The following is a 25987-nucleotide window of genomic DNA, read 5'->3' as shown; positions in this document are numbered from 1 at the left end:
CGCAGGTTCGATTCCCAGTCAGGGCACATGCCTGGGTTGCAGGCCACGGCCCCCAGCAACCTCACATTGATGTTTCTCTCTCTCTCTCTCTCTCTTTCTCCCTCCCTTCCCTCTCTAAATATAAATAAATAAATTTTAAAAATCTTAAAAAAATATCTATTCTTTTAGCAACTTTCAACTATGCAATATGGTATTATTAACCATAGTTACCATACCTCATCACAATCCCTTGGCTTATTTATAACTGGAAGTTTATAAATAAGAAAAAAACAGACCCTAAACTGTCATACCCAGCCAAGTTTGTTGTTTATAGGATGGCAGCAAATACAAAGAGAATCTTGGATAAGGAAGGATTTAGAAAAATGCTCCTCTCCCCAATTCTCCCTAAAAACAATTATATATGAGTCAATGAACTTCAGTTAATCAAAAAATGAGTCAGAGTTAAGCGCTTAAGAATGAGAAAACTGTGGCATAAAAGAACTGGCAGTGAAAATGTAAATCAGCCAAGGATGGAGCTAAGTTTAAAGACTAGCTGTAATTATGTTTCAAAAGCAAATAGCAAAAGCAAAAAGTCATTCTTAAAAGATGAGATATAGCATATAAAATGATTTCACATCAACAAACTGGAACTTAAATTCCAGGTTATCTTCACAAAAACCAGGGACAAAGAAGTAAAAAGTGTTTCAATTCTTTTTCCTACCCAGCAGGAAGTTGAAAACTAGTTTGTTTGTTTTTTTTACCTTTATTTTTAATCATTAAAAATAGGTAAAAACATTTCATAAAAACTTAAAAGAGCCCTGGCTGGTGTGGCTCAGTGGATTGAGTGCTGGCCTGTGAACCAAAGGATCATCAGTTCGATTCCCAGTCAGGGCACATGCCTGGGTTATGGGCCAGGTCCCCAGTAGGGGGTGTGCAAGAGAGGCAACCACACATTAATGTTTCTCTCCCTCTCTTTCTCTTTCCCCTCTCTCTAAAAATAAATAAATAAAATCTTTTGAAAAATAAATAAACTTTTTTAAAAACTTAAAAGAAAGCCACTGTTAAAAACATAAACAGTCTGAAAAGGGCAAAAGTAAGTGAACAGTGTCCATCTCTGTTGGTGAATTCCATTCTCTGTCTTTCCTGACATGGGGCAGGAATATAGACTTATTCCTGCCCTCAAGGAGCTACAATATGAGAGAGAGATGAAAACACATGACTAAAAATCAGCCTGACATGAGAGCTTTTCAAAAATGTATGCATACAATTCTTCTATGAGGACCTAGAATTTATGGTGGGACAGGGGTGAGTTGGGAAGGAGGGGGGTTGAGAAAGGCTTCCCTTCATAATACTTAGGACACTTAAATCATTTGTTTGTCTGTCTTCCCTACCAGACTGTAAGCTTCACAAGGGCAAGGGACCTTGTCTTACTCAGTGAGTGGATGGACGAATGGATGGATGAATGGACCCTTGGTTAGTTAGACCCTTACCTTGCTCAAATCACATTTCCCCAAGGGATTCTAATTAATGCTACTTCTAAGGAAGTAAAGTTCACCCTCTCAACAGGTGTCTTTCTATAGGTCATCCACCTGCTATACCCCAGCAGAAAGTTGCCGAATCGTGCCTCAGAGGCCTGGAGGGGGTGATATTCCGGCCAAAACGCTTTTCTCGCCATCAAGAGCGCCTGCCCTGGGGAGCAGAGAGGCGAGGCAGTGTATTATTATTCTTGGTGACTCACAGTGCTAAAACGAGAGAGCAAGAATGCATCTTTGACCGTATTATTTCTTTCTTCCCAATTTAATTTAGAGCCCAGAAAGCTGATCTGTGGCATAAATGATGTATCAGGTCAGGAAATAGTTTGTGGGGAGAAGGGGGCCCTGACAGCCAGCTTATACACCAACAGTCCACGAACAGACCTGCTGTTATCTCTGCCGGCCTTTTCTCCCCTTGCCCACCCCAGGGGGAAATACGAAGACATTTTCTGGGGGCAGGGGGGCAGGCAGGGTGAAGGAAGAGCCAGGAATGCCTCATTTGTACTACTCGAGCAACAGCAGGGCTGGGCCTTCTGTTCTCAGAGCACAGTTGTCACGGCAACGCCAGAGTCAAGGAGCAGGCGGCCTTTGGGCCGCTGTCTGGAGTACAAAGTCCCTGTCCAGCTTTGCACATGCTGGTGAAAAAACACACCCAGCCAAAAGATACAGACACGGGTGGGCAGGAACTCACATACCGAGACAGGTTTTGCAGTCACATAGCAAGAGGCAAGTTCCTTCCCACAGCTTCTAATGACCCAGTCCACCGAAGCCTTCTTTGTTTGATCCTCCTTCTTCTTCTTCACCTTCCAACTGTGGGAACAGGAGACAGTCGGAAGACAACAAAGAATGGCCATCCATCCAGTCTCCAAGGAGCCGCCACACGGCCTTTAAGGGCAGATCTGCTCATTCTCGAAACATGGTTCCTTGGGACCGACAGCTGTGGCTCACTGGTGAGTGGGAAAGTTGCACCCTGCCCCGAAGGCTGTTGGGAGGACTGGACCTGGACATGCGTGGTGGAGTATGATGGCGGCTTCCGTGCTGCAGTTGTCAGACCTGCTGCTGCACCGAGGCAGCCTGCCCCTCCCCAGGAACCCAGGCCCAGCTCACCCAGGCAGGGAAGACTCTGTGCAGAAGCTCTGGGGAGGCCCCCTCTCCGAGGGTCAGCCTCCGGCGGTCCCTTCTGGTCACCGCCGGGCACAGACTACAGTGTGGCCTACAGTGGGTGGGCTCAGATGTCACCTGGCCCAATCTTGCACAGCCACACGAGAAAGTAAGTACAGGGGGATTTAGCGACTTGTCCAAAGACACAGCCAGTCTGCGGCAGAGCCCATACTCGATCCAAGATTCCTGGAAGCTGAGTAGATAATAAGGAACATAGCGATTGCTTAAGACACAGGAAACAGTGAGAGTGAGCAGAAGACCAAATTAGATGCTGAAAGTTGGGCGCTGGGAACTATTGGAATCTAACAAGATTATTTTCAGAGTAATAATATAATAAACGTTACCCATAAGTTACCACAGTGAACCCAGTCTGTTCCAGGCTCTTTACTGGATGCTTCCCACACCTTATTTCTCTGTGACAAGGACTGTTATTCCCATTTCACAGATGGAGAAACTGAGGCGGGAAGAATATAAGTTCCTTGCCCAAGACCACGCAAGATCCGGAGAGGAAATATCAAGGTTCTCCCAAGTCTTTGTGCCCCCAAAGCCTGAGTCTTAACTTGTTATGATACCAACTTTCACCAAAAGTAGGGCAAGGGGCTGAATGTCCTCTTTTATTTTAGGTTCCCATACATTCAGACCCTAAACTCCAAAGAAGGACAAAAAATGAGGGCAAACAGCACACACCTCTCCGAGACACATATTTTCATGCATTGGAAGTAGCCTGCTAGGGGTTGCATGTGGGTGGCAGACACGCTGTGGATTGGGCTTGGGGTTGCATGCGGGGGTGCTATGAAGTCAACACCAAGACTCTTTTGTCTTTTCTGACATTTAGCATAGAGCCAGAATTCTCCTAGCAGGCCAGGCCAACAAAATGGGGCCTGCTTTTCCTAAACTTTAAAACCCAAAGGGTTTATTAGAACTGGTCAGACATGGACACTGCACACTGGAGCTCACTAGAATGCCTGACAGGGCTGGATTCCAGGAGGTCTAAGCAGTTAGGGAACGGAGGAAAAGGTCCGAGAATCCCCTGCAGTGGGAGTTCCAGAAACCCCTACCTTCTGCCCTCACAACAAACCCCGCGGTTTGCTCACCGGCTGGGAGAGAGATAACACAGGCATTTCAGACCAACAAGGAAGTTATCTTTCCCTTGTGCTGACTCCAAGGCCAAGGACTAAAGCCCTAGCTTCAGAGTTGGACCTCAGTTTCGTTTCCAACCTTGAACTTAACTTTTGCTGTGTGATATAAAGCAATTGTTTTCCTTTCCACCTCATCACGTTGTTGGAGTTGAGTAAAATGAGGGACGACCGGGGCCACTCCGGAGCACCTGTCGCATTGTCATCTGATGGACCAGCGCCAGGCTGCGCACGGCAGCCCCGCTACACCTGTGCAGCAGGTGGGGCGTGAAGTTCGCCCACAGAGCTGCCTCCCTTTCCCAGATCTCCGTTCTGTGCCAGACCCTTCAGGAACTGTCTGTAACTCACCCACTGTGCGCCAGACACTGTGTGCCAGACGGTGTGCTCGGACTCAGAATGGAGAGACAATTAAGGCAAGGTTCTTGCTGTCCAGACACTTCCGTTCTAGCAAGGGAGACACAGACAGGCAAACACAAATGCAGCGAGGTCTGAGGCATGTAATACTAGAAATATGTGGGGGAATGGAAACAGTACAGAGGAGTCAGAAACTGATTATCCAATTGGGTCAAGAAGACTTTCAGAGAAGCGGAGACACAAACTAAGTTTGAAAGGGTGAAGAGGAGTTGAGCAGTGAAAATGCTTTCATTTCAATGTGTCTCTTTAGACTACAAAAAGAATAAAACATGCAAAGGCACAGGAGCACAAAATAGAGGGGCCTCAGGCCCTTTAAGGAATCTGGCTACTCATCGGCTCTACGGCCAGCATGGCTCAGACACGCAGCAACAGTCACCTGCTCTGATAGCTGCACCCACGGCTTCTCTCTCCAACACCTTGCTTGTATCGCCATGGGTCTCTGACCCCCATGGCTCAGGTTTTCTGCTCCTAATTCTGGCCCGTAGGCCCCTGGCCCCAATGACGTGTCGTGGATATATCTGCCTGACCTCAGGGCATGATCTGTGCATCTATGAATGAGAGATACTCCTTCCTCCCTCCTTCCCTCCATCCCTCCCCCCTGCCCTGGGACACCCTGCAGGCCGGACCAGCCCAGCCATCCCAGCTGGGAACAGACACGTACAAGGATCTGCAGGTTGTTTGATGGAGCTAGAATAGTAGACAGTATCAGGATCAATCTGATTCCCACTAGATAGAGTCTGGACTTCATGCTGCAGGCATGGGGAGCCGCTCAAGGGCGTGATGTAGGGGATGGCGGATTCTGATACGCCTTCCCCAGGGCCACCCTGTTGGCGACAGAGTGGGTGCATTGGAGGAAGAAGGACTGGGGACAAGGCGGGAAATGGGATGGGAGGGTGTTGCAATAGTCCAAGCGAGATAGAGGAGGAGAGAAAGCCAGGCTCCTCGGCCACTCACTGCTGGTGCCCTCACACCAGGCCTCCCCAGGGATAGGGCAGGACAGACCTGGGGTCCCTTTGACTCATCCTTGTGGTTCCACAGGGATGGAACCCTGTGTGAACCCTGCCATCCTGATTGTGATTCTTACATTTGGAGGTTAACACCTACTTCATCATCATCACCATTCTCCTCTTCTTCCTCCCCTTCCTTCTTCTTTTCCCCCCTCCCTGTCTCCCTCCTTCTTCTCTTTCTTCCTCCCCCTCCTCCTCCTCATTTTCTCTCTCTGTCCTCCCACCCCTCCCTGTCTCCCTCTGCTTCTTCTCTTCCCTGTCTCCCCCTCCCTCTTTCTTTCCCTCCCTCCTTCTTTCGCTCACTTTTTGGAACACCCTGGAGCAACAAGCCTTGTCTCCTGCCTCTAGTTCAAGCCTTTCCGATAGGAGAAAAGTAAAACAGAAAAGCCAGCCAGACATATAAAAAAAAAACATCCCTCTGTGATAGGGAGTTATGAGGCAGAAGAGTGCCAGGGACCACACCACTTTAGAACTGAGGCCTCTGCAGTTAGACCTGACAAAGGTTAGGCCGTTCTGAGTCTGAAAACTCTGGGATGCTTCGTGCATATTAAAAACAACTTTGTCATGGACTCTATCATCTCAGAGCCTGGAGGAGGAAGTCACAACCCCCTCCCGTGTCTCTGCCAGGCAGGTGGAATGAGAGACCCATTACACAGCACCCCTGGGCCCACATTCCGGCTGCCCTTGTGACCATCCAGAACTATCGCCAGTGAATATCCCCAGGTCACAGCAACCTGTTTACAGACATCTAGAATTCCCAGGCACTTTTAGGACAAGGGACTCTGGATGTTTCCAAGTGGGCAGCAAAGTCTTCTCTTAAGAGAGGCCGTTCCTTCAGATCTATTTATGCCGATGTAAACACTTGCCAAGGAAACAAGGCATGTGGGCATGCGCCGGCCCCGCCGGCCCTGGGGTTGCTGCAAAAGGCAACTGGAAAGTCACATGTCATAACAGTGGAAAGTACATATGCAACTATTCTTAGCCCTGGAATGTATACACTGTCTCCCTGCCCAGCAGTTCTTTCACGAAGCTCTAGAAAACTGTGAAAGCGCCTTTAGCATAAACAAATCCAGAACTCCCCCAGGACAAAGCCTTTGCCAGCTCAAGGGAAGGCCTGGGTTTATGGTTTCACTTGGAGCCAGAGGTGGAAACTCCGGAGGGCCCAGTGGCCCAGGCATCGGTGGATATCCCTGCATTTACAAGGTAAACGCCCCTGATGTTTCCTTCTCCTCCAGGTAGACTGCCCGGTGCCAGGCAATAAGCCCTGCTTTCTGTTTATCCCATCTCTAAAACAAAACCCAAAAGAATTTGTGAAGTCATGTTTAAAAAAACTGCAACGGTCTGTTTTCGTCCCTTGTTTCTGTCTAGTCACCAGGGGGCCACACCCCCAGAATGACAACCTTAGGGAATGACTAACACCCAGGAAGATGCTGAGATGAGTTTACAAAGTAAGAGCCGGGCTGGGAACCTGGAGAAAGGCTCACCGGCTTCCGCTGGTCAAATGCACGGACCGTTGTTTTGCTTCGGGCTAACATTTCAGCCCCTGACCATCAGTAACTTCCAACGATCTCCATTGTTTTTGTTTGTTGTGGTTTTTTTTTCTCAGATTATATGAGGGTGTTATTTGCCTGCGACCTTTCTGACTAACCAGAACCAAAAAGAGCTGTCAGCTGTGAGGCCTGGAGGGTGGGTAGCCTCCCTTCCCAGCCTTCGCTGAGCCACATCCTTGGTGCCACCCACACGCATCTCGGGGAGTGGACAGAAATGCGCTACGTCTAGGAGCCTCCGCAGCCAAACCCTCCAGCACGTGCCTCCTCGTGGGACTTCTCCCGCTCTTTGCAGGATGGACGAGGAGTCCCCAGACGGGCTGCTCTTCAGAGACCACGACTTCTCCTCGGACTTGTTGAGGCAGCTCAACGGCTTGAGACAAAACAGAATCCTGACGGACGTGACCCTCTGTGTCGAGGCCTGGGAGGTGCCCTGCCACCGAAATGTGTTGGCCTCCAGCAGCCCCTACTTCAGGGCCATGTTCTGCAGCAACTTCCGGGAGAGCGCAGAGGCCAAAGTCCAGCTGCGGGGCATCGGGTGCACGACGCTGGACCAGCTGGTCCTGTACGTGTACACCGGGGAGGTGCGCATCGCCGCGGACAACGCTCTGCCCCTGATGGAGGCCGCCTCCATGCTGCAGTACCCCAAGCTGTTCGAGGCCTGCTCCTCCTACCTGCAGAGCCAGCTGAGCCCCAGCAACTGCCTGGGCATGATCAGACTCTCGGACATCTTGAGCTGCGAGACCCTCAAGAGGACAGCCAGGGAGGTGGCCCTGACACGTTTTCCGGAGGTGGCCGTGTCGGCCGACCTGAAGGAGCTGTGCGCCTTGGAGTTGAGAGACTACCTGGGGGACGACGGACTCTGCGGGGAGGAGGAGAAGGTGTTCGAGGCCTTCATGGTTTGGGTCCGGCACGACCTCCAGGCCCGGAGGCGGCACGTGCAGGAGCTGTTCAAGCTCGTCAGGCTCCCGTACATCCACCCAGCCTTCTTCCACCACTTCATCGCCAACGACGCCCTCCTGCAGTCCTCGCCCTCCTGCCGGGTCATCCTGGAGACGGCCAGGAGGCACATGTTTTCTTTGTACGGCACCCCCAGTGTCCCAGACCTCCAACCTCCATGGCACGTCCCCCCAAGAAACTCTTACCAGGACTTCCTCATCCTCTTGGGTGGAAGGAAGGACAACCAGCAGACCACCAGGGACGTTCTGCTCTACAACCGACAGACCGGCCAATGGCAGAGCCTCGCCAAGCTCCCTGCTCGGCTCTACAAGGCCTCGGCCGTTGCCCTGCACCGCAGCGTCTACGTGCTGGGGGGCATGGCTGTCGGCACAGAGACGAGTGTCCCCAGTCACCACGTCTATGTCTTCTCCCTGAAACTCAATCAGTGGAGGCTGGGGCAGCCCATGCTGGCCGCCCGCTACTCCCACAGAAGCACTGCCCATAAGAACTTCATCTTCTCCATCGGGGGGATTGGAGCCGGGCAGGAGGTCATGAGCTCCATGGAGAGATACGACAGCATCTGCAACGTCTGGGAGAGTATGGCCAGCATGCCGGTGGGGGTTCTGCACCCTGCGGTCGCCGTGAAAGACCAAAGACTCTACCTCTTCGGGGGAGAGGACATCATGCAGAACCCTGTGCGCCTTATCCAGGTAAAGGATTGGTCCTTCCCATCGTGTAAGTGCATGAGTGTGTGTCCGCACACACACAAACACATACAACACACACTCGTGAGCTCATGTATGCATACATGTGTGTGCATGCACGTTCACATGTGGACACATGCCTGTGACACAGTGTGTACATGTGTGTGTGTGCTCATAGGCACATGTATATATAATATATATAATATATACATGCACACTTGGCATCTGCAGGGGACAGAGAAGGAAAAGAAGAAAGGCAAAGAGGAAGGAAGGGAGAGAGGAAGTTTAATTTCAACCAGATTTTATCCATTTATGAATTCTTTTGTGTAAGATTAATATATACAAACGTACATCAGATACAATCCCTGTCCACAAAGAGTTTATCTTTATTTGAGAAAAAAATAGTATAGCTAAAAGTTCAAGCCAGAACCCACTGAATGTCAAATAGGAAAGTCCTACAGGAATCTGGTGAGCTATTTTAACCCAAATGGCCTTAAAGAAGATTCCCAAGCACTGGTCCATAGTCTCTTACCAAATCTCCTGGAGCACGGCCTCAGATCTGCTGTATCGAAATCTCTTTGTGTGGGATCCTGACATTTCTAAAAGTCTCCGAGAGATTCTAAGGTGTGTCCAGGTTGGGGAACCCCTGCACTAAGTCATAGGTAAAAGCTAGCTTCACTCACAAGCTCTCTGAGAAGCGTAATTAAAAAGATCAAAATTTCAGAATATTAAGGGTTTCCCAACATTATGCAAGTTCTAGCAATGTCTGCAATTCACCTAACAATAGGCAAAACTTGAATAATGAGCCGATCTTGAAAGACAATCGAGGAGGTCCCAGTGCTTTGCTTATTCATTTATGAGAGCGGCCTTGAGCCCGCCCACAGTGAAGACCTGAAAACACAGGCGTGGGCAGTGGACTGCACTTACCCTCAGGGAGCTATGAGACCTTTGCAACCCAGATGCTGACTAGAGGGGTGCTTTACGAGCAGGGGACCAGGGAACTTTGCGGGGAACTCCCTCTGTGAGGTTGGTTTAAGCTGACTTAAGCAGAGCAGCAGGAGAAGGGGGAGGGGTGATGAGTCAAAGAGGACGAAGGGCGTGGCATGGACACAGAGGGGCGGGAAGCTGCTCTGAGCAGAGGAATCTGCCACCTGCAGCAGGAGACCGGGGTCTCCTGAGACCAGGTGGTGCTCCTGGGTAAGGGAGCAGCTGGCACAAAGGCCCTGAAGCAGAAAGGGGGTGCAGCCCATTGCTTGGAGGAACGTGAAGTATGTCCACGTCGCTACCACACAGGCCGGGAGGAGAGAGGAAGTGTACACCACGGAGCTGGGGTGGGGTTAGTCCCCACATAATCACCAAGAGCCCCCTCCCTGAGTTACCTCCTCCTCTCAGACCACTGCCTCTGAGCCCCTCCTGCAGAAGTTCTGGAACATTCTGGGGTAATGGGTGTTTGTGGAGATGATGCTGGTCTGGCAGGGCTTTCTAGGCCTTGGCAAGGGATTGGGGTTTTAGCCTGAGGGTAGCAGGGTGGAGGAAGTAATCAGATTTGCAGTTTCAGAGGTTCCCTCTGGGCACCTTGTGGAGAAGCGATTGGAGAGGGCCTGAGCACACAAAGGGAAGAGAGCTGGGGACTGATTCTTCCAGAGTTCCAGGCGAGGGATGATGGTGGAGCCTGAGCTAAGTGGATGCCAGCGGCAGAGATGGAGAAAAGTAACAGACTTCAACTGAATTCTCTGTTTGTTTTTTCTTCTTGCCTTCACTTCTCCAGCCCACATCCTTGGCTCCTGCCTGACCATCCAGGCAGATTCTGAGTCTCTTCCAGACCCCACTCACTTTCTTGAGCCAAGAGAGACATAGTCAGCTCCTCTCCAAGCTCGGCCGCACAACACAGACGTAACAAAATGCTCCTATGTCGAGCTACAGCCCCGCCCTCTTTTTTTAAACTTTTTTTTTTTCAAAATGAAGTCAACACATATGCTGATGATTTCACATTGCAAAATTATCCACTTCCTCAGAATAAACACAAAACTCGAAGGGGCTTTTAAGTTGGCATTTCAAGAAACTCATAGTATAATCAAATGAGACCCTTGCAAAACCACGAGCATGTGGTGGATTCTTTTGCACTGCACTGGTGAGAAGGAGAAAGGGGTAAAGTATTAATTTGGAAGCTTTTCTTGTGTATTTAGCTTTAGTTTTGAAATGGAAATTTTCCTCACTTAGATGGGGTTTAACAGGAATTCTTGGGGGTTACTGGATGGAGATGGAGCAGGCTGGATTGCCATGCACAGGTTAGGAGATTTCTTCCCAGGATGGTTCACTGGCATGCGTTCCTCTAGGAGTTACACTGCAGCGGGGCTCCTGGGCAAATCGTGTGACTGCGTGGGCCTTTCCACTGGGCCTTCTCTCTACCTCTCTTGCTGGATGGCATTCAGGGAATCCTTTACCATAACGAAGTACCATTTCCTTCCCTGGTCCAGAACACTCCTTTGATATCCTTGCCCCGGCCTCTCTGAGGTATTAGGAGTATTGTGAGTAAATGTTTAATCTACTTTTGAAAACACACATGAATCAGATAGAGAATAGAAGACCAGGAGGTAATTACTCAAGTAAAATGCAAACCACGTTTGCTTTTTCTCCAAGGATCCCACTTTCCACAGAGTGTCACCTATTTTCTTTTTTTTTAAAGATTTTATTTATTTATTTTCAGAGAGGGAAGGGAGGGAGGGAGAGAGAGAGAGAGAGATAGAGACATCAATGTGCGGTTGCTGGGGGCCGTGGCCTGAAACCCAGGCATGTGCCCTGACTGGGAATCGAACCTGTGATGCTTTGGTTCGCAGCCCATGCTCAATCCACTGAGCTACACCAGCCACGGCTGAGTGTCACCTATTTTCAGATAAAACCATGTGGCTTGACAGCCACTGTGATCCTCCCTGTCTCCAGCGCCCAGCCTCCTCCATGCTTCACCGGCTTAACCAATCGTAATGATGGGGGACTCCAGTCTCAAAGCCTCCAGCAAGAAAGGCCACACCAGGAGCATTTGAGATCTTGCTTCCCAGCAGTTGTCATTAGTTTGGGCTAAAAAAGAAAAAAGAAAGGAAAAAGAAAAGCCACTGCTACATGGCCTCAGCAGGGCCCTGACTGTGGAAGTTGAGAAGGTGGATACCGGGCTCAGCCAGAGCAGCTGGCCCACTCGCTCTAGCTGTGGGACTTCGGGCATGCCACTGAGGCTTGCCAGAGAGGTCTGAGCCTCAACGGGGGTGAGTAATGGTACCTGCCTCACTGGATGGGCGTGAAATCGGGTAAAAAATCTGGCAAAAAAAATAATTATAAAAATAGGCCCTTAGTACGACGGCACCTATATTCTATAACAGCAAGACTGTCCAGTGAAGAATACTGTGCCATTTTCCTCAGTAAATGAATGTTTTTGTTCCTTCTTTTCTTATAGGAAGTCTATCCTAGATCTCTTGTGCTCATGTTTGCCAATGATGAACTTATTGATGTTTGATAGCTAAACTTCCAAAGGGGAGAAGGAACCGGAGGACAGGTTCTGGGGACGCTGGGTTGCGGCTCTGGTTTCGTGTGGCCACGAGCCCCGCCCAGCCCCGCCCCGCCCCGCCCCGCCCCCTGGTCCTTCTCACACATCTTTTTTCGGCGCTTCTAATGACTTTCAGGCATGAACTGTCCAAGAGCCTTTCTCGCTCAGCCCCAAATGTATTCTTGGCTCTAAGAGCTCTCGGATATACTTGGAACATTGAGAAGTTTAAACATGAGCCAGAAATAAAAATAATTGAAAAATCATTGTTTTTCATGAATATCCAAGTTACTCCATTTCTCATTAAAAGACAAAGCTGCTCCAAGCAAGGCAGGCAGACACGTGCTACAAGGAGTCACTCCTGGTTCATCCTGCAGAAACACAGCCACTGACCTCGTGGGGTCCCGTGGAAACCAGTTTCTTAAAATATTCTTCTTTCTATTTATCTGAGTGTATTTGTTTATTGATATGTAATATACCTACATTCTAAAAATTGGGCGGAGAAAGGTGAAAAGAAAAAAAAATCATTCCCATTGTACCCCCTTAATTACTACTTCTGCCTTTTAAAAAATGTATCCCTTTAAATACGGGGCCACGGTTCTGTTCATCTCTCAGGTTTACCACATTGCCAGAAACACGTGGTTCAAAATGGAGACGAGAATGATCAAGAACGTGTGCGCCCCCGCGGTGGTGCTTGGGGAGCGGATCGTCATCGTGGGAGGTGAGTCTGACCCGGGGCCGCCCGGCTGGGCACGAACTTGGCATCTCCCGTGGGAAAAGGGCCACTCACAGACAGGCGTTGCTGTACGGGCCAGCCTTCGTAAAGTCACCTCCCTCCGGCTAAGGGGAGTGTGGACAACTCGACAAAGCTCTTCTCTCATCCAGAAGTTTCTCCCTGTCTTTTTCTGCAAACGGGAATGAAATACTACGTATTTCACAGAGTTGTGGCAATAAAACAAGCTCGTGTATTGAAAGCCTTTAGCACGATCCCAGACACACAGCAAATTCTCAAAAAACATTTGCTCTTGTGAACATTGGCTACTCACGGATCGCTCTCTGTAATCGCAGTGCACCGTCATGGCTGAGAGGACGGGTTCGGGGTCAGATGGGTCTGGGTTCGCACCTTGACCCTGCCGCTCACTGGCCGTAAACTCTTTGGCAAGTCATTACTCTGGCCGTGCCCCCGTTTGCTCATCTCTAAAATGGGGATCCTCAGGGGACCCGCCGGATAGGGCTGTTGAGGGGACCCACTTCTGAGTTTCCCAAAGGTTCCTTCTTCAGATCCTCGTAGCTCTTGGACGGGCACGTGGGAGAGACAAAGGAGGCTGTGAGGCCGAGAGAGCACTGCAATCAGGAGGCTGCTCCCAGTCAAAAGCTGACTTATGTGCCACGTTAACTTGGGGTCAAGCATGTAGGGGCCAAACCCCATCTCTGCCGCACTCTAGCCCTTGGGCGGGTACCGACACATTCTAGGCTTTCATTCCCATTCTGGCCTCAGTGTTAGGTGACGGCAGAAATCAGACACATCCCCAGACTGCTGACCTCTCCCCGCAATGAGCACGGCTGACCTTGCTGATTCCCCACTTGGCTTTCAGGTTACACAAGGAGGATTCTAGCTTATGACCCCCAGTCCAACAAGTTCGTCAAGTGTGCCGACATGAAAGACCGCAGGATGCACCACGGGGCCGCGGTGATGGGGAAGAAGCTCTACGTGACGGGCGGGCGGCGGCTGACCACGGACTGCAGCATCGAGGACTCGGCCTCCTTCGACTGCTACGACCCCGAGACAGACACCTGGACGTCCCAGGGACAGCTGCCTCACAAGCTCTTTGACCATGCCTGCCTTGCCCTCCAGTGCATTCCCTACACTTCCACCTTACGATGAGGTCGATGAGAAACCCACACGTCGTGTGTCTTAGTTGAGATGCTCTTGTTACAAGAGACAGAACCCAACTCCAAAAAGCTTAACCCTAAAAGGGCGCAGGGAGACCTCACAGGACAGAAAGCTCCAGAGTCTGGGGGCCCAGAACCAGGCATATTGTTGCCAAAACTCACACACTTTGTCTGTCTCTCTCTCTCTCTGGCTTTATTCTACAAACAAGCATCTTTAGCCACACAGTGTCCATGAGGACAATGACAACTGATAAATCCAGACTCACATTTTCTAGCTTTGCATCTTCAGGTGAAGCTTTATCATTACCACATAATAACCCTAAAAAAACTACCAGTGCTGATTGGCCCTTTTTGAACCCATGCCTACGTCATGAGCTAATCACTGTTTCCAGGAATCAGGTTACCACCACTGGCTCGTCCTGGATGGAGTCCCTACACGCAGTGGTGGGTTTAATGATTCTCGCTGACACCCTGCCTGAAGTGAGCACCACGGCACGGCAGTGGCTCCTCAAAGGAAGCCACGCTGGCCCGACAAAAACCACAGCTGCCCAGAACACCCCGGAAACCGGGAACCAGAAGGCCAAGAGAGCCAGGAGTCTCTGGGAGCACCTGGTCCAGGCGACAGCGTGAGCAGTTGGCCATGACTGTTTCCCTGATCCCAGGGATGCAGCACACTAGAATTCCAGAAAGTATGAGCAACTCACGATCTAGCGTTTGCAGCGTTGTCTGTGCTGCCAGAATAAAGTTTGCTTCTGCTGCCAAGTGATGTTTTTTCCTCCAGCCTCTGGGGAGCTATAAACCTGCAGAATTAATCAGGATTTTCATTTTGGTAAATGTTATAAGAATTGCTCTTCTAAGGAAAGCCAGCAAATTCCTTCACAGATTACAGCAATTATTGCCCTCCCAATGCTGGGGCTGGCTTTCCCTACGGCCCTCTTTATCTCAACGTGCCTGCCACGCTGGCCAAGTCCCAAGCTCAGGAATAAGCTGAAGCTGGTGGTGCATCACAATGACAGGGCAAGATGTTTGAAAATGGGACCAGCCCCCACTGGAGGTAGGCAGATGGGGATTCTTGCAGGCAGGGCCCAGGGCTCGGGGGTTTTGAAAGGCATCCTGGGTCACTGTAATGGGCAGTCAGGACCACCGCACTGCACCGCTCAACAGTGCGCACTGGAGACCTTCAGGGGCTGGTCCCATTCCCAGTCTGACACGGCCAGCCCTGTCCCAGCCAGCGGTGCAGGCCAAGTCCTCTCCCCTCCAGTGGAAGCATCTGGAACGAGTCTTGCTGCCCTGAGTCTGGCACCAGAGTACCCCCAAGCTGAACTCTTCCTCCCTCCCCGTCCAGCTTGTAGGCCCATGTTCTGGACTTTTCCTTTCTTCCTAGTTTGTATTTTTGCACTTGAGCTTCTGTTGCTGGAGTCTGAGGGTCTGTTCTGGTCCTCATACCACGTGGCTGTGGTCCAGGCACACTGCCCAGATTGTCAGCCCTTCCTCCTCAGCCTGGACGCTGTCCCCTTAGCTGTCGGCCGGCCTCTCTCTCCCACCTGTTCTCTTCGCACCTCTCTCCTCAGGGGCTTAGTCCCACCTGTCCGAGAGTGTCCTTGTAAAAGTGACCAGGGACCCCTACAGGGCCTAAACTGGCAGCCTGTTTTCATTCTCGTTGAACCGAGCAGTCAGCAGCATACGGCACAGCCAACCTCTCCATCCTGAAATACCTTCCTCACTCCACCTCCAGGACCACTCACCCTTCTGCAATTCCCTGCAGTTCACTGCCGTCCCCCCACTTTCCTGACGAGCAAGGGGTGCCGCTCCCCAGCCTTCTTCCAGTCTACTTGCACTCCTAGGTGAGTGAGCTTGGCCAGAGCACACTTTGAATACCACCCAGACGCTGCTGACCTCAATTTTCTCTCCTGCCAGACTCCGCTGCTCACTCTCCACCTCCACTTCCACCCGCACTTGGATGTTCACTAGAAACTGCAAACGAATTATGGTCAAGATCACTCCCTCTCCACCAAACCAGTCCCTCCCATAGGCTTCCCCGTCCTGGAACAGGGCAACCCCTTTCTCCTGCTCTCCCAGGCTCGAAGCCCTGGACACTTCTCTCGATGCTTCTCTCTCACACTCCACTCCATCTGCTCTGAGTACATCCGGAGCCCAGGCGTGTCTCACCACCCACAGCTCCCAGTGAGGTCTGAGCTGCCACTTATTCTCACCTGAGCTATTACAGTCATTTTGTCACTGGTCTCTTTGCACCCATCTTTGCCCCCTGCCTGAATCTCCTCTCAACCCGGCAGCCCGTGTGATCTTCTAGAAGCATCAGAGTAAGTCAGAATAGGTCATTGTCCCATCCCAGCTCTCTGGGGTGACTTCCAGGGACCTGCAAGGTTGTTCCCCAGCCCAGCCCAGCTACCTCTCTGTTTGCAGCGTCCCCTGGTCTCATCTCCCACGACATCACCACCCCCCACCACTACCACCCGCCCGGTGTTAGCCACTCTGGCTGCCAGGCTCACACGCTGCGAGCAAGTCTCCACTTTCTGTCTCCCTCTTGCTGTGCCATCCAACCGAAAATGCTCTCCCCAGACAGCGTCTGTCCCCACGTGGGTCACTCCCTCGCCTCCCTCGGGCCTCTGCTGAGGGCCGCCTTTCCTGAGGGCCTTTATCTGATCCATCGACGGGTCCCGTCAGTGACGTCCCGAAATAGTCCACAGGCACCCCCAGTGCCTCCCCCGCTGCTGCCACTCTGTCCGGGTGCAGCCCTCCCACCTGCCGACCAGCCTCGTCACGGGCCTCCTGCTGGAAGTGACTCTGTGGCTTCCTGGACACCTTTGCATAAAGCCCTCCATCCTTCATCTGCCCTCCAGGACCCTGTAACGTCCTGCATCATCTCTCTCACTGCCACTCTCTGCGGCCTCCTCTCTGGCCACTCCTCCCCGAGCACACACACACACAGTTGTCTCTGCGCCACCCGCCCTTCAGCATCTCCCCCTCCTCTCCCTTGTCTCAGGGCCTTAGCGCCTGTGGTCGGCCCTGCCTAACACACAGCTCTCTCACCTCTTCACATGGTGTGACTTCAGTTCACGCCTTACACACCAGAGTAAAAGTCACTGCGCCAAGGAGGCCTTCCATGCACCCCCCCACCTCAGCCTGGGTCAGCTCTCCCATCAAATGTCCCCATTTGTCCCCTATACTTTAGGGGTGTTTTTCCCTGTGAGACCCTTATCTGATTTGTAACTACTGTCTCCCCACTAGACCCATACATCTGCCCTGCTCTCCGCATTCCCAGAGCTGGACTCAGTGTCAGTCATATAAATATATTTTTTGTCAATAAATACATGAAGAATGGGTGAAAGAATTAGCCAATGGAAAGAGAGGCTGGATCTACATGTTTTCTGGGGTCTCCGCTCAAACGCAGAAGGCCGTGAGTGCAGGTACCAGCTGAAGCAGCCCAGACCCTCTGCTGAGGGGCGATTCTGTCCTTCTCTCTTCACCCCCTTATCCCAGCCTGAACTGGGCAGTGAGTCTGGGTCGGGGGAAGAGGAGGCGTGGCCTGCCTGGGCCCAGCATGGAAGGTGAAGGGCCTCGTCTCAAGGATCCTGTTTGCCCGGCACCAAAGGTGGGGGTCTTGCTGTCCTTACACTCCTTGCGGGGCCCCCGACGGTCCTCGCGTCAGAGACTCGCTAAGGCCCTGACTTTCTCTTCCCTCTGTCTCAGCCCGACAGTTAAGAAGCCGCCATCTGGAGCTCATCCAAGTCTCCCTGGGGCACAGCACAACCATGTAAACTGCCCGCTGGGTTCTATACAGAAAGACGGCATCAGGGCCAAACACGTTCAGACACACGTGGCCGGCCAGCTTCGGGAACCAGATAAGACACCTCTGGGGCAGGTCCGTTCTCACACCTGGGCATCCCGCTGGCCGAGCCCGTATCTGAACCAGTTGCAAAATAACCCTCAGGTCACAAGCCATCCCTTCTAATCTGCTGAGGAAGACTCAGGCCAAAAAGAAAAAGAGAGGGTTTTGGCACCGGGCGTCCTTGGTCTCCCTGGCTGAGCAGAGAGTCACGGTACAGAGCTGAGGTCAAAATATATTTAGCTCACAGCAGTTACACTGAAACGTTTTCAGCTAAAAAACAAAACAAAACAAAACAAAACAAAACAAAACGCCAAGTCGCCTGACTGGTCAATTCCAACGGAGAAAAGGGAAAAAAACCAAAGTGGAGCAAGGGCGACCCAAGAAAACACTAATGAAAATATCAAACACGCCGTCCCAGCATAACCCAGGGGGCAGGACCAGGGCCCGGGCAGAGAATGCAGTGACAGATGGAAGAAGCTGCCGCAGGGAGAGTCGGGAGTGAGGCCCTGGAACCTCCCCCGGCCCCGGACCTGACTCCCAGCGGGCGGGCGTCTTGGAGGAAGTCCCTCCAGCAGGCCACTCAATGACCACGGCACGGACATCCTCTGGCAAAGCAGCACGGCCCCAGCAGGACAGAGTCGCCGGCATCCGGGCCCCACCCGGTTCAGACCCTTCCTTTTTCTCCTCATGATCAGTGGTGGCTCCGAAGGGGACCCCCCTGACCTCCAGTCTCCCCTCCAGGCAGTTATTTTCTTGTGACTCTGCCTCAGCCCCTGCTGCACCCACTCTCGGGTGAACCACGGAGAGCCCCCAGGACCCGCGTCTGACAGTGGGTGGGCAGTCATTGTCTTCTCCTCCTTCCTGCCTTTATTGCTGGCCAGTCTGCACATCCCCAGGGGACAGCTTCCCAGCATCCCCGTGTTTACCAGGGAAGAGCAATCAGCCCGACAGCCCGGAACAGCCCTCCACTTCGGCTGCCGTGGCTTTTCGCATGGGACAACTCCTTTTCCTGTGGCTTGCTAACTGGTCCACCTCAGACCACACTGCTCTTTTCATTAATTCATTCATTCGCTCATTCACTATTATGGGTGCATTCAACATACACTGGCCAGAAATCCCCACGTGCCAGGCATGGCGGTAAGTGTGGGGGCCATGGAGTGAACAAGGAGGTGCCTGATGCTCCTGGCGTCACCAACCTCACAGCCCAATGAGTGTCCCCATCCAGGAGCACCGTGTGGTCACACATGGAAAGGGGATGGCAAAGCAAATAGCGAGACCAGCCTCTGTCCCTCAGGACTCAGCTCAGATACTGAGACACTGCATTGGCCACCAAGGCGGCCACAACAAACTACCCCCACGCTGGGTGGCTTCAAACCAGCAGTGTGCTCCCTCCCAGTCCTGGGGGCCGGAAGTCCAGCGTCGAGGTGTCAGCAGGGCCTGCTCCCTCCGGGAGCTCTAGGGGAGGGTCCTTCCTTGTCTCTTCCAGCTCCTGGCGGCTCCTGGAACACACGGCCATCCTTGGCTTATCACGGCCTCACTCTGACCTCTGCCTCCAGCACCACCCGGCCTTCTTCTCTGTGTGCTCTTTGCAGTCTCTGATTGGATTCAGGGCCCAGCCTGATCCAGCGAGATCTCATCTTGGTCCTTACCTTATCACATCTGCAAAGACCCTATTTCTAAATATGGTCACGTCCTGAGGTTCTGGGTGGACATGAATTCTGAGAGAGGCACTATTTTCCCACTAAAGATACCATCTCCTCCGAGAAGGCATCCCTGATGCACCCTCATCCCGCTCTGTCTCAGGCTGAGCCACCATGACGCTGACTCATCCGCATCTCCCCCTCGTCACCAGGAGCATCCTGTGGGAAGGACCGCGTCTTTCACTGCTGTAGCAAGGGGCCTGGCACCGAGAAGATTCTCAGCAAATGCGTGTTGAACTGAACAAAACCATTTAAGAAGACTAGCAGTTTTTTTAATCAACTCCAAGGACAACGTATACAAGACACAGCTTCCGAGCCACTTTCCGAAAGTCCAAGATAAGCAACATTTGCCAAACGCCAGTCAAGAAGGAATCAGGGTCCATGAGATGAAGCCTTGGGTCAGGCACAAGAAATTATCTGCACGAACTAATCGGTTAGCACAATATCACCCAAAGTATCCTGTTTTCAGTGCTGACAACATGAGCCTTTGGGGTGACATCAGGAGAGGCTGCACCTCAAAGCTGAAGCTGGTGCTGAGGGTGCTGCGGGGGGGGTCTGGTTTCTGAAATGTCAGCTCTCACGCAATCTTATAGGAATTCTAGGCAGCCATTCAAATGCCACATCATTCCCTTCTTGTGGGGAATTTGGTTTTTGTTTCCCTAAAGATATCCGCAAGTCTCTTTTGCTCTTCATTTCACTTGTCGGATTTAATTAGGATTCCAGGACCTGCGATCCAGAATGTCCCAGTAATGCTCCCATAACGAGCCAATGGGCCATAAAATGGTGCTTTTGAGGACCCAGCGATTCAAAATCGAAGTTGTCGGCAAATTAGGAAGACAGAGGCACAGAGGTATGTGCTATTCACAATCACAGGAGGTCTTTGCAGTTTCCCCAAAAGACCTGTCAGCTCCAGCCACAGTCAGAGACAAGAGGCCACGTCAGGGCAACCACAAAATCAAAACCTTCTGAAAGGGGCTGGACGGGCAGCGATGGGGAGACATCTGTGCCGAAGATAAGGCCAAAAAGAAAATAATAGAATTCATTAGCAGAGCCTCGGAGACACTCACCTTTTGTGGAGTGCTGGAGACGAAAACAGAATTAACCCCCACTCTGGGTATAGATTTATTTGGCTTACTTGTCTGAAGGACAAAAGTAAGAATGCTAATGGGTTTGAGGGAGTCCAGATAATTCTCCACTCAAGACAGACATCACCGGTGTCTCTGCACATGGGTGTAACACTGAGCCTTCAGAAAATGTCTGGTGAATGAATGAGTCCATGAGTAATAATGGCTGATAACGATCGCCCATTTGCTAAGCACTGTCCCTACATTACCTAGCTCAGTGATCACAAGAACCTCCAGCACTGCCTCAGCACCCACCCTGACAACCCTATCTAAGGTAGCTCTCACCCCGCCCACTGCATCATTCTCTCTCACACCTTGCTTATCTTCATACCTTTCATCATAATTATTTATTGTTTTATTGACTTTCCTGAGTTTATTTAGTTGCTGTCCCCCCTAGAATGGAAGGTCCACGAGGACAGAGAACATGAATGCCTTGTTCACATCTGTTCCCCTGGTTCCTGACACAGAGAAGGCGATCAACACAGACTGTTGAATGAAGGAGTGAAGGAGCGAGTGAATGAATGAATGGATGGCAGTCCAGGCATTTAACACTTAAGGAGAGAGAAGGTAAGTTTTCAGAATGGCAAGTGGGGGCAGAGGGTTGCAATATGAGGAAGGGGTTAACTGGCCCTAGGGAGGGCGTGTGGTCTTTATCAGGTGAGGGCTCTATGAGGGTCACTCTGCCAGCAGCCAGTGGAAGAACGGAGAAGTCCAGAGAGTTTAGCTGGGAGGCTATTCTGGAACACGTGAGGGGTGATGAGCTATGGCCACTAATGTAACAGTGATCGGCAAAGGGAGAAGACATATGAAATGAGGTGGCAGAATCCACAGGCAAGCGATCACTAACAGGGACACAGAAATGGGAGCGAGTGTGGAGCAAGGAAGAGGGAGAGAGAGCAGTTGCAAGCCTGGCTGACCCAGAAGATGCCTGTGCCATCAGCAGAGAAGCACAAAACAGAAGGCAGGGACTTGTCACACGGCTACCAGCCAGGAGGCGAAGGCTTCACGCCAGGCAGAGAGTCTTCCCGAGTGAAGAGGATGCTCCTTGTCCTGGGGGTTAGTGCGACACGAGTCCCACAGATCTGCATCCCGGGCATCCTTACCCATAGGCGGCCTCCCCTGCTTGATCTTACGGCCTATCTTCCAGAACCCGCTTAAAACACCCTGGACACCAGTGAAAACACCTCTGACCGTGGTTTGTGTGGTGACCTTGCACGACTGAGGAGGAAGCTGTAAGCAGCAGAACGCAGCTTAGTGGAGGAGAACGCAGACGGGGCCGACATGCCAGCTCTGCTCTCCACTGGCTGTGGGGCCCTGGGAAAGCTAACACACCCCTCGGTTGCTCAGTTGCTCAGATGCTCATCTGTGAAATGGGGGTTACGATAGCACTTTCCTCCTCATAGGGTTTTTGAGAGGATTAACTGAATTAACATAAGTGCGTGCTATCTGTGGCTTAGCCATTACTACCATTACTGTCATTAAATATAGTGCCCCATAAAGGCTCATGTGTTGGCTGTGTGCCCTTGAGAAGGTCTCTTCACTTCTACGTGCATCGGTGTCTTCCTTGGTAAAATGAAGATGATGATGATACCACCCTGTAGTAGGATGAGTCATAGCCCCCCAGAAACTATAGCCTTATTTGGGAAAAGAGTCTTTGCAAACGTGGTTATGTAACAGATCTAAAGATGGACCCTAAATCCAACGGCAACTGTCCTCAAAAGAGAAAGGCTGAGGCAGTGGGAGACACAGAGGAGAAAGCCGTGTGCAGATGAGGACGGAGTGGAGGTTAGCCGCCAAGGAGGGCCCGCGGTCGTGGAAGAGGCCAGGGAGAGCTCTCCCCTCTCACCTGGAGCCTCTGGGCGGAGGGCAGCCCCGCCAGCACCTTGATTTTGGACTTGCAGCCTCCAGAACTGTGACAGAATAAATTTCTCCTGTTTTAGGCTACCAAGTTCATGGTCCTTTGTGGCAGCAGCCCCAGGAAACTGATATACTCCCTCAGAGGACTGTCACAAGGATTGAAAGAGGTAATGTGCATCACGTAGCCAGCACGTGACAATTTATAACAATTATTTTTATCATTTATTTCCCTTCTCTGGACCTTGCTCTGCCCACCCATAAAATAAAAATGGCAGGGTGGCTGGGATGAAGGTGTCCAAGTGTTCGCTGCTTTGTGCTGGCTCCTCTACCGCTCGGCTCCTTCGCTAGGCGGGCAGGGACCATGTTGACTCCTCGCCCCCCTCCTGGCCTCACTCCAGGGATCCATGGTGGAGAAAATTCCCCGGTCACAGGTCTTCGTCTCTCCGTGTCCAGCAGGGAGGATGGTGGACGCTTGTCCCTGTCCCCATCTTTTCACTAGACGTGACGATGAGACCACAGAATCCTGAAAAGTCACTGTCCCAATCTTCCAACATGAAAGAGGACCCTAGGCAAGTCACTCAACAGCACTAGGACATCATTGCCCAAATTGTATTTTAGGGATTATGCTATTCCCCTCTTTCTGAGGGCTTGATGAGGAAGAAGCCCTTAAGGCCATTGTGTAAATGTCTAAAGCAGAAATAGTAAGCATGAACAGTGTGGGTAATAACAGATGTAGAAGTAAAATGTATCATGCCATTTGCTATGTGAATGACATTTAACATTTAAATTAACAATGACATAAATGACAACAATGGCAGAAATGATGGAAGGGAGGAAACAGCGAGGCTCCATGGGTGGACTGGATGGGGATGCACAGTGACCTCTGGGCCCCTCACCAGTCTCCCCGGCTCCATACTCCCCAGCTCTGAATCCCTCACCGCCTGCCACCGGAAGTCAGGCTTGGAGAACAATCCTAGCAGAAACGAGAAAGCAATAGAAGCATTTCTCTTTCTAAAAGATAAATCTGGCCTGATCTCTACCTGGCTTAAATCCCTTCAGTGGTTTCTCAACTCAAAGAATTCGAGCTCCCCTTCCACACCCATGAGATCCTTTCTGTGTACCAGAATAAACTGCCTCCGCCTGGTCAGGTAACAGATAGAACGGTGCGGAGGCCCCCTCAGGAGGCACTCAGTGAGCGCCGTTTCCTTGCTGCCCCACACTCCCTGTTCTCTTCAACGGGCCTAGATGAGAAGTCCCTTTTTTGCCTATTAAAAAAAATGTTTAGGATCTGGTGGAGTAGCTCAGTTGCTACGAGTGTCTTCCTGATACGCCAAGGTTGAGGGTTCAATTCCCAGTCAGGGCACATAGAAGAATCGGCCAATTAATTCACAAATAAATAGAGCAGAAACTCAGTGTTTCTTTCTCTCCTGCCTTCCTCTCTCTAAAACTACTAAATAAAAAACCACTGTCTAACTATTAGCTATAGATGTAGATATAGGGAAACAGAGACTGAATAGATCTCAGGCCCGGCCATGAGTTCCTCATCCTATGGGGACACAGGATCCTTTTCCTTTAAGGGCTCAGTCCCAGTGAATGTGGTTAAGGCCTTAGTTTCTCACAAAGTTTCCAAGGAAATATTTTTGCCCTCAAAAGTGCCTCCTTCTTTTCATCTAGAATGATCACTTATTTCATTATTTGGTGATTGAACATTCATGAAATTGTGAGGTTAGGGCAAAAATGTGTCACACGCAATTCCATATGCCCATGTAGTGGGGCCAAGAAAATCCGACAGTGAAAACCACTATTTCTTCTCCCAGAGTGCAATGGGCCTCCAGCCTTTTTTTTCTTTTTTTTTTCTTTTTACTTATAACATTTTATCCCCTTAATCAAAAACATTGCTTTAAAAAAAAACAAGTTGATATAAGGCTCCATAAATAAAGATAATACTGAAACAGGGTACTTTCTTAGACTAGTTTCAAGATGCAAATTCTCAAATGCAAATGTAACATTTCTCAGTCACAGAGCTAGAAGAAGCCGTGAGAGACCAGCTGGTCCAACCCAGAGAGGCAACACCGAAAGATGGAAAGAGCAGTGGGCCTCCTGGGAAGCCTCCAAGAACCCAGAGTTGAGGTTCGGCTCTCCTTGTACTAAATGTGCATTCAAATGGGGCTTGAACACAGCACATGATCTCTAGTGCTAGTACACTACTCTGCCAACAAATGGGGGACAAAGTCTTATTCCATTTGAATGAGGCTTCAGTTATTGAACGTTGAACATTAGGAATTGGACATGAGTCGCTGATTCAGCCCGAAGAAGTTCTCCCCTCATACACATCAAGAGGGTATGACATGGGAATCGTTTCTCGTTCCCCTAAATCATCTGTGACCTTGGTTCCAAGGAAGAAGACGATGTTGAGAAAGTAAATAAGGACAGGTGTGGCTCCTGTTCCATCTCCCATTCTCTGAAGGGAGGAAAGAGAACCACCTTGGCAGGAATAATTTCCTTGGGCTCCAAGGGCTGAGGTCTACCAGGAGATCATGCTCCACCAGGCGAGGGCCCTGTCTCACTTGCTCAGTTTGGGTGAGAATCAGGTTGTATCACAATACAAGCCTTGGGCCAGTTGCATAATTGGATGTGTAATCAGTACTTTCTAGAACTTCAGCCAAAAGCACTCATGACACTGCTTCAATCTTGCTGAATCATCTGCAAACCCCATGGCTGGATGATTCACTAGCCACCTGTAGGGTCATGACTATCAGGTGCTGACCCAGAAATGAGAACTAAATTCATAAGGGGAGAGATCCTCCCGTGGGAGCTCTGGTTTTTCCAGTTCTTCAACCTAACATTCCCTGCATTTCCAAAGAGTGATGGAGGCCATGTTGGTCTCTTTCTCATCAACCTCAATACATGGAAAAAGATAACCAGAGACCAAGTAAAAAAATATAGGGAGCTAGCATTTGGAGAGACCTGGATGATAAAAAGCACACAAACCCACAATCTCCTATCACAATTCCAAAAAAACCAAAAAGCTCTTAAAATCAAGATGTTTGCTTGTTTTTTTTTCTTTTTGTGTACAGTGGTACCTTGATACTCATCATTAATTCATCAATTAGTTCTGGAACTGGAACCTGAAGAGTACCAAACAATGAAGCATTTTCTCCTGCTGGGCAGCATTGTGATTCATACAAATTCTAGCAAATGCAACAGAGTCCCAAGGAAGCAGCGAGTGCTGAAACATTTTTCTTGTTGAAATGTGATGAATGTAGGGTTTGATGAGTTCTGAAGCTGATGAGTACTGAGGTATGACTATATTTGCAAACAATTCATTTGGTAGCAAATCCTGACAGCGAAAATTGACATGAGAATGTTTTTAGTCTTTATTAGTCTTCCTTGGGGGAGCACACTCATACGTTTTGATTCAGAAGTATTACCATTTAATAATGAGCTGCTGAATTAGACCCCAACGGAATGTACTGTATTTTACTACTTTAATAAAAGCTGAAAACTTTTAAGACCAAAGCACATCTTGCATCTAAGATTTTATATAATGATGATAGACCTGTAAACCTTTAATTGCCTTATTTGCTCTGTGCAAAAAGCTAGAGCAAACAG

The 25987-nt window shown here is 50.5% G+C and overlaps 1 protein-coding gene across 2 annotated transcripts; it reads left to right on the top strand.

Annotated features, from left to right (window-relative positions):
- Window positions 1-6240: 6240 nt before the first annotated feature.
- On the top strand, window positions 6241-14597 carry KLHL38 (kelch like family member 38). 2 transcript variants are annotated; one of them, XM_045860725.1, is made up of 4 exons: window positions 6241-6432; window positions 6836-8425; window positions 12567-12672; window positions 13547-14597. In XM_045860725.1, the coding sequence occupies exons 2-4, from the start codon at window positions 7073-7075 to the stop codon at window positions 13834-13836; spliced, it is 1749 nt and encodes a 582-aa protein (XP_045716681.1). In that variant the 5' UTR covers window positions 6241-6432; window positions 6836-7072; the 3' UTR covers window positions 13837-14597. The 2 variants fall into 2 exon arrangements, with proteins under 2 accessions (XP_045716681.1, XP_045716680.1); XM_045860724.1 differs by lacking the exon at window positions 6241-6432 and having other exon boundaries at window positions 6667-8425.
- The last annotated feature ends 11390 nt before the right edge of the window (window positions 14598-25987 follow it).

Source organism: Phyllostomus hastatus, unplaced genomic scaffold (genome assembly GCF_019186645.2).
Source record: "Phyllostomus hastatus isolate PE091 unplaced genomic scaffold, TTU_PhHast_1.1 phas_scaffold_21, whole genome shotgun sequence".
Classification (NCBI taxonomy): Eukaryota; Metazoa; Chordata; class Mammalia; order Chiroptera; family Phyllostomidae; genus Phyllostomus; species Phyllostomus hastatus.
The sequence above is the reverse complement of the archived record's forward strand: the minus strand, read 5'-3'. Positions and strand labels throughout refer to the sequence as shown.

What these genes read in the sequence shown, in the direction of transcription:
- KLHL38 (XM_045860725.1), top strand. Translation starts at nt 7,073, where the DNA reads ATGGACGAGGAGTCCCCAGACGGGCTGCTCTTCAGAGACCACGACTTC. An exon ending in ACCCTGTGCGCCTTATCCAG is followed by an intron (nt 8,426 to 12,566) that starts GTAAAGGATTGG and finishes TTCATCTCTCAG; the next exon opens with GTTTACCACATTGCCAGAAA. An exon ending in GCGGATCGTCATCGTGGGAG is followed by an intron (nt 12,673 to 13,546) that starts GTGAGTCTGACC and finishes CTTGGCTTTCAG; the next exon opens with GTTACACAAGGAGGATTCTA.